General features: G+C 34.5%; 1 protein-coding gene across 2 annotated transcripts; it reads left to right on the top strand.

Moving 5' to 3' along the window:
- The first annotated feature begins 1,934 nt into the window (after positions 1–1,934).
- LOC131594601 (putative F-box/FBD/LRR-repeat protein At1g78760) lies at positions 1,935–6,026 on the top strand. 2 transcript variants are annotated; one of them, XR_009281424.1, is made up of 5 exons: positions 1,935–2,082; positions 2,868–4,093; positions 4,194–4,349; positions 4,599–5,167; positions 5,617–6,026. XR_009281424.1 is itself a non-coding variant. In XM_058866776.1 (4 exons), exons 2-4 carry the CDS (start codon positions 2,870–2,872, stop codon positions 5,917–5,919), a joined length of 1,683 nt encoding a protein of 560 aa, XP_058722759.1. In that variant the 5' UTR covers positions 1,935–2,082; positions 2,868–2,869; the 3' UTR covers positions 5,920–6,026. The 2 variants fall into 2 exon arrangements, 1 of the variants encoding a protein (XP_058722759.1); XM_058866776.1 differs by lacking the exon at positions 4,599–5,167.
- The last annotated feature ends 1,881 nt before the right edge of the window (positions 6,027–7,907 follow it).

The following is a 7,907-nucleotide window of genomic DNA, read 5'->3' as shown; positions in this document are numbered from 1 at the left end:
GAGAATTTTGAGAAACTCAATTGTAGATACACTTAATATTAAAGTATCACAAGTAGATAATTAGCGTTGAATGGATAAAACAATTGTTCTATAAGAAAGCAGAAAAACTGACTAGAAATTAGAAACAAAAGCACATCAACAACAATGCAATGCCAAGAAATTTTGAATCAAGGTGGCTTGATAAATCTAATTTATGAATCTGCTAGCAGCCATATAAGCAAATGTGGCAATCCAGTAAAAAATTTATTTATCTATGAAAGACAACAATTTTAAGGTAATATTGAATCATTAAACGTTACAACTAAGAAATACAATTAGAAAGCGGACCTTTGTGCACCACTACTTCGAAAGTTTGCGTAACCACGATTGGATTCCATATCTGTAAAATTTAAGTGCAAAAAATCATAATATAAATAATAAGTCATCTTAATCCAAAAAAGAAATCTTCATGTGAAAAAAACCAAGTATCATGTTCCTAAATCTGAGAAATACTTGAACAAGTATGTTATTTCTTTTCGCTTTAAGTTCCAATGTCACTAGCAAGGTTACATATTTTGATCAAGGTGGAACAAAATTGAAATTAGAAATGCATGGAGCATAAAAATGAAAAGGTCATTATCAGTCTTTGGAACAAATTACAATTTACAATGAAAAGGGAAATATGAAGAAAAAAATGTGTTAACTGTAGAGGAATAAAACAAGTTTATCGACCATTAAGAGAAGAAAAGGCGTTTTAATGAATTGATTTGGTTGTAAATGTAATAGGCCGTTTTGTCAAATGTCGCCCATGGCGAATTACTGTGGCTGATTATTTTGCAAACGCCGGAGAAATTTGTGAAAAATGGCAGCACAAAATGGCAGAATTCTGGCTTTCCACCATGGAAATCATATATCTTTTGCATAGTTTGACGGGAGGTATCGATAAAACATAACAACATACACATTGATTTCTTATGGAAGATATTGAAGGGAGTTCATGTACTTGTATTTAAGTCAACAAGGAAATGTCTGATTCTGATGGGGTAAAAGAAGTGAATCCACAAATGATTCCTTGTATCTAACTTTACACCAAGTGTTAACCTTGATTTTTTTTTACTTACTTTATGGGTTTTCTTACGTAACAAATCTAGGATCCAATACGTAACAAATCTAGGATTCAATACCTCAATGCATGTGTTTTATAGATGATACAATTCCAGTGAAAGATGCAAGAGAAATAATCAAACAAATATTCTGAACATATATTGCTGACAGACCCACTTGAGTATGGCTTGGTTACATTGTAAAGCCGCGTTATGCTTACTAGAGAACCAAATGCAACAGTTTAATTTTCTTCTTCTCAGTATCACTCCAAGCAGCGCCTTGACCGTTATACACTCCAAGCACCCCACCATAACCATTCATGTTCCAGGAGAGAGAAAGTGGGGGTGGGGGTGGGGGTGGTGGAAAATGGAGGAATTAGTGGTTAAATATAATTCAATTAATTATTTATACAACCCTTGTGCCACATCATCCAAAGTCAAAGCCCAGTCAGCAAATGTGGTAAAAGGGTTGGGTAAATCCAAATTTTGGGTTTTATAAGGGGCATTTGGTAAAAAAAAAACATTCAAGTGGGCCAAACCGAAACTCGCTATATTGGCAAGGGGGTGAAGTATATTAAACCCAAATTTCTAATATAATATTTAAATTTGAACACTATTAATACTATATTTTTTTTATAATATTATGAAAAATTAATTTTTATAAATAATTTATTTTTTAAAAATATTTTTTTTATTTTTTTTATCTACTTAATCAATCCAATCCAAACCAATCCGTTTCTCGGATCGATTCGGTTTGGGCTTTATCACAAAAATTTGTAAATCCAATCCAAACCAATCCATTTAGTTTTAATCGATTTGGGTATCGGATTCTCTCAAAACCGAACCAAACCGACCCGCGAACACCCCTAATCAAAGACAACAACACGCAAACAGATAGAGAAAGAAAGTGAGAAGAATTTTAGAGAGAGAAAGACAGAGAGGTGAACACCGACCGGACGTTCGGTGCTCCGCTCATCACGGTTGTGGCCCCACCACTCAGGTGAGTTCTTACTTCGATCCTCTTCCTTCCTTTTCCTTCAACTTGATCTTCATATTCTACTCTTTTGAACTTTCAAACCTCAATTTTGATAAATTTGTGTTTTTTTATTTATTTATTTATGATCAATTTTTCTATATCCACTGTGAATTTAGAGGCTTTAGAAAAATCTGTTTTTTTTTAAATGTTCAGATTTGTGTTCCTGTGCTTAGAATTCTTATCTTGGTTGATTTGATGATGGGTGTGTAGTGAACTTGCAGATTGATTTTGCTACTTTGTTGTATGAATGTAATCAATTTTCTGTTTTTGACTTTTTGTGCTTGTGCCTGATTAGTTTTTGACTTTGATTCTGCTGTGGAAAAAATTGATTTTGAGTGAATTGATTCTGGTTAGAAGTGAGGTGAATGTAAAGTGATTTATGTTTGGGTAACTTTATGTGAAATTGAGGTGAACAATAAATTTTAACGTAAGAATCACGTTTAAACTCAAAAGCTACAAATTCTAACTTCAAGTAGAATCAATTCTGGCGGCGGAATTAAATTCTAACTTCAAGTAGAATCAATTCTGGCGGCATAATCATTTGAGAAGTGATTTTGTAGAATTGAGTTTGAAGTGAACTGATTTAAGTTTTTTAAACCACCATCATCGCCCCTCTTTCTCTAAAAAAATTAGGTTAGACTGCTCGGAAACATCACGAATAGAAGGTATGTATGTGTTTATTTACGTGTCTTGTATTGATTCGTAAGTTTATTGCCCTTATATTTATTATTTATGTTTTGTTACTGCAGCCATGGATGAATTGCCTGATTTGCCTGATTGTGTCCTGTCTTACATATTTTCAAAGTTACCTGTGGTGGATTTGTTGAGAACAAGCGTATTATCGAAAAAGTGGATTCATGAATGGGGATCAAGGACAGACCTCAACATTGATATACATAACATGTTTAATCAGGATACTCTACACAAAACCTATGGTGACTTTCTCGTGAGACTCGATCAATTCATCTTACATTATCCAGGTGCCACCATTCGTTCCGTAAAACTCAATTATCCATTAGAAGATGATATTTTTAGTGACATAGTTGACAATTTTATTTCCCAAGTTATTTCCAAAGGCGCCCAACGGATTGAACTCCTTTGCTCAAAACATAACTCCCCAGATATTCATTTCATTACGGGAAAAGACACATACAAGTTTTCCTTCACTCACACTAATCATTCATTGAACTATCTGCATCTACAAAACTGTCGTCTATCACCTTCTATAGACTTCACTCAACTAAAAAGCTTGACAACTCTTGTGTTGCATCTACTTAATCTAAAACAACATATGCTCTCAGGTATATTATCTAACTGCGTTAATCTTCAAGACCTCACACTTAAAAACTGTCTATATGATTTTGACGTAGATATAACTAGTCCCTCCCTCTGTCATTTGAAGATAGTGGATCATATAAAACTTTGGCGCACTATTCATTGGAAGTTGTGGTTAGATATATATGCGTTAAACCTTTCGTCCTTTGAATTCAGCAGTAGACTTGCTACCTTTAAATTGAATAATATCAAGGCTCCTAAGTTATCAAAGTTTAACTGCAATTGTAAAACAATTCCACCTTATGTGTTTTGTGGGATGGATAAATTGAAACAACTTGTCTTGGTTGAGGTCCTTGTACCGAAGGATATCTTGCCTAGTTTGTTTTCTAATTGTCGCAAACTCGAGGAACTAACCTTCTGGGGATGTACATTTGAGTCTTCAATTAGTATTATCAGTCCAACGTTGCATCGCTTGAACATAATTGACTTTGATTGCGTTCCCTGGGACTTGGACATTGATGCATTGAATCTATCGTCCTTTGATTATAGAGGTCAGTTGACGATACGTTCTATTAAGGCTCCTCAATTATTGAATCTCTTTTGGAACACAACAAAGAATGAACAAATCCCACATGCCTTTGACATCATTGCAACTTTACCTCAGCTTCACAATCTTTCTATCAACTTGAGTCATTCAAATGTGAGTTGAATTTTTTCGCCATAAAGTTATATATATATATATATATATATACTTTTCATTTATGGAGGTTAATTAATTGCTATTTCTTTTGGTGTGACAGATAGCCATACTTCCAAGCAGCTTGGGTCCATTTCAACATCTTAGAAAGTTGAACTTGTTTATTGGTGGAGGAGATTCATCAGACCCTAACTATCCTTTCTTCCGTATTTTAGATATTGTTATGGCTTCGCCCCTTCTCCAGGAACTTTGTATTAATGTGAGTTATTCATTCTCGACTTTTTATATATTTTTTTTATATTTCTTGGATGAAATTTTTTTAAAGTCCTAATTTCGATTAACTTGTGGTAGCTACGTACATCTATTTATTAAAACATTACAGAATAAAGATTAAATAAGTTCGTTATTAGATGTTAAATAATGTCTGACAAGGATAGTTCTATCTAGGATGATGACTCATTTAAGCATCTTAATTGATAATTTTATACACTTTCTTTACTTTTATTAGTCACCAATATCAACGGTCAGAAGCAATATTTCATTACTTGAGTAGTAGAGGTGTTTGATGGGAAGGGATGATTTGTGGAAAACCAAAATCCTAGAATATAGTTACAGGAAATCAGAAAGGGGGAGGGAGTTGAATGACAAGTTGTTGTTAAGCAACGTATTGAAGAGAAAATAAAATTGGGAAATGGACGGGATGTGAGTTTTTGGTGTGATGCACAGGTTGATTCCACCATACTGTTGAAAGATAGATTCCTTTCTGGGGCTGTTTTCTTTAGTTTCTAACAAAGATGTTGCTCTTGGGAGCATGTGGAGGAGGTACGAGCATGGGGTTGGAAGCATGATTTATTTGATGGAGAAGCTGTAGATGTAATGGAATTGGAGGGGATGTTGGTTGCTTGATCCTGTTAATGGAATTTCTGTGAAACAATGCTATAAATGGTTTATTAATGAACCTGTGGTGTCTGAAGGTGTGACAAATGTATATTTTGTCACCGCTTGTCACAAACTGTGGAACTTGGAAGTGCAAAGTGACGTATAAAGCGGCAATACTTGCTTGGAAGTTGTTACAAGGTTGTTTAGCAACTCATGACATTTTATTTAAACATCCCCGTGACTGGTGCTTTATTTTGTGTTTTGGATATGGCGAGAATGTTTGTCATTTGTTCTTTAGTTGCCCATTTAATAACCCAATTGTTGCTCACAAGTTTATAAATGGTTGAACGTGGCCTTCGTAGTTCTTCGTTGCAATGGAGAAACTTTGTTGGTGTTTTGAGTACTTTCTCAGATGGTGGTAATGCGATTCATGCTTAGGAATTTCTGGTATTTGACGCGTGCCGCATGATATTTGTCCGTCATGTGTATTAATTTAGTTCTGTGACATCTTTCTGCTCTGCTTTGTGACATCAATTACATGCTGGTTTATGAGTTGCGTTGCCCATCTCACTTATTATCAATAAATGTTTGCTTATAAAAAATGTAATATATGAATTCTCACTACTTTCATTTTTTTTTTCTTTCAGATTGGGGATACACAATCAGGCGCCGATCAGAGACATAGAAAAGAACTTGGTGGTTGTGCGGACAGCGACACATATCAAAGACTGTTTGCTCGACACAGACACCTTTGGGAAAATATGAGTTGTCTTAAGAAAATCACTTTTGAGTCTGGTGATAGATTCTATGTTGGTGCTGGAATTTGGAATACTGGTTCTGGCTCCGACGATGACAAATGTGTTAGTAGCGGCATTAGTTTTATGTGTGAGAGGCTTAAAGATGAAGTAATGAACAATGACTACTTATCATTCTGTAGTATTGTTGATTAGTTATTTATTTTGTTTCTTTAAAGTTTATGTGACTTCTCGGCTTATCGGGCTACTTACAGACTACTTATCATTCTGTAGTATTGTTGATTAATTATTTATTTTGTTTCCTTAAAGTTTAAGTGACTTCTCGGCTTATCGGGCTACTTACAGACTACTTGAGAATGACAAATATAATGCAGGTTTATAAAAATACATTTGTAATACATTGGAATGTCTATGCTGTAGCTAATAAAACATTCTTTTGTTTGTTGTTAACTTAAAATTTTAACATATGTTGTTCTCTTGTTTTTTTTTTTTTTTGAAAAGACTAAAATTATATTAACAAAGAGCAACACAGCATAAGAGATGCTGTGAAAAACCGATACAAGATTACAAACAGAAACATTTAAATAACCACCAAAATCAATCACCCAAATTCTAGACCACAATACAAATTGGACACCCTAAAATTAAAATACAATGCAGGACACATACCAATAAACACCCAGATTACTTCTCTGCTAAAACAAAAGCAGATACGCAGCAGACCAAAAAGGTCGAAAATGATCCCCACAAGCGCCCTTCTCTGCTGCTAATTGGAATATCGCCGCTACTGCCTTCGAAGAAAAGAGCCACCACAGTCGAAGATATCACTAACAAACTCACTGCCAGCATGACATATTGACCGCAAAGATACCACTGCTCTTGCTAACTGAATCCAAACCTGAAAACTGAAATCAACAACAGAAAAATCCAACAATAATCTAATCAACAGACACCAGACTGATACTTGAGATACAAAGAACTTCGACATTGGCTGATGAGAAACTGCGATAACGCCTTTGACCATCATCCTATCCCATGTCCCAAGCAGGCCTTAGGATTCAAACACCACAGAGAAAACTCATCATTAATCAGCTTTGATTTTATCTTGAGCCATTTTCAAGAGTAAACCTTAGTTTCCTCGATCACGCGAGCAATTTGAATTTCTTCATTTCAGAATATTTTATTATTCCCTAGTCTTTCAAATGCTCCAAATACAAGCACACCACAGCATGCGAAGCTTCAAAGATGACACCTGTTTGTTGTTAACTTAAAAATTCAACGCAATGCAAGGATTCTTAAATCACACTTATTTTTCCTTATTTCACCATTGACGAACTTTTCCTTCTCAAATCACACCTGTTTTTCTTCTTCTTTAATAATAATAATAATAATAATAATAATAATAATAATAATAATAATAATAATAATAATATTATTATTATTATTAATAATAATTTGCTATATTCAATTGTGACAAAAAATAAGTTTTAATTATTAATAAAACTATTTGCTATATTTATTAATGATGTGATTTAGTACGATAAGAAAGAATGTGAGAAAGTGGAGGTTAAGTTGGCTACATTAGTCAACTATCTAGCCATTATTAGAAAAGACTACCATTCTCTCTATATTGTCCTTCCCTACTTTTAAAATTACACATCAAAAAGGATACATTTGTCTTATCATAAACAACAATTTATTCCAACCTTTACAACATATAACATCTTGCCACTTGTCATTAACCATTGGATATTACGTTGAACCTACACAACATTTCTTTTGTCTTCTCTTTGGACAGTAACTTTCTCACACTTCCAACATTTCAAATTCAATTAACCTGTCTCTCTCTACTAACCTTTCTCTCCTTGACCTTTCTCTTTCCCGTGTTCTCCCTTTCCTCCAAAACCCTAGCCGCCGTCTCCTTTCTCCACCCTATCTACAACCGTCCCCACTTCCAATGGAGAAGACAAAGCCATTTTCTTACTCATCTTCCCAAGGTCTATTTAGAGAACCAAACATTCTTTAAATCAGAGTTATCGGAAAACTCTTTCTGGTCTCCATCTTCGGCCATTCAAAAATAAAAGGTATCTCCTTTGATTTACTGATCTAGGCATGCTCAAAACGCGAAACACCAGTCACTCTGCCGCGCGGGACCAAACGACAACCACCACTTTCAAGTCCAA

The sequence above is a fragment of the Vicia villosa genome, linkage group LG4, assembly GCF_029867415.1.
Source record: "Vicia villosa cultivar HV-30 ecotype Madison, WI linkage group LG4, Vvil1.0, whole genome shotgun sequence".
NCBI lineage: Eukaryota > Viridiplantae > Streptophyta > Magnoliopsida > Fabales > Fabaceae > Vicia > Vicia villosa.
The sequence above is the reverse complement of the archived record's forward strand: the minus strand, read 5'-3'. Positions and strand labels throughout refer to the sequence as shown.

What these genes read in the sequence shown, in the direction of transcription:
- LOC131594601 (XM_058866776.1), top strand. Translation starts at nt 2,870, where the DNA reads ATGGATGAATTGCCTGATTTGCCTGATTGTGTCCTGTCTTACATATTT. An exon ending in TCAACTTGAGTCATTCAAAT is followed by an intron (nt 4,094 to 4,193) that starts GTGAGTTGAATT and finishes TTGGTGTGACAG; the next exon opens with ATAGCCATACTTCCAAGCAG. An exon ending in TCCAGGAACTTTGTATTAAT is followed by an intron (nt 4,350 to 5,616) that starts GTGAGTTATTCA and finishes TTTTTCTTTCAG; the next exon opens with ATTGGGGATACACAATCAGG.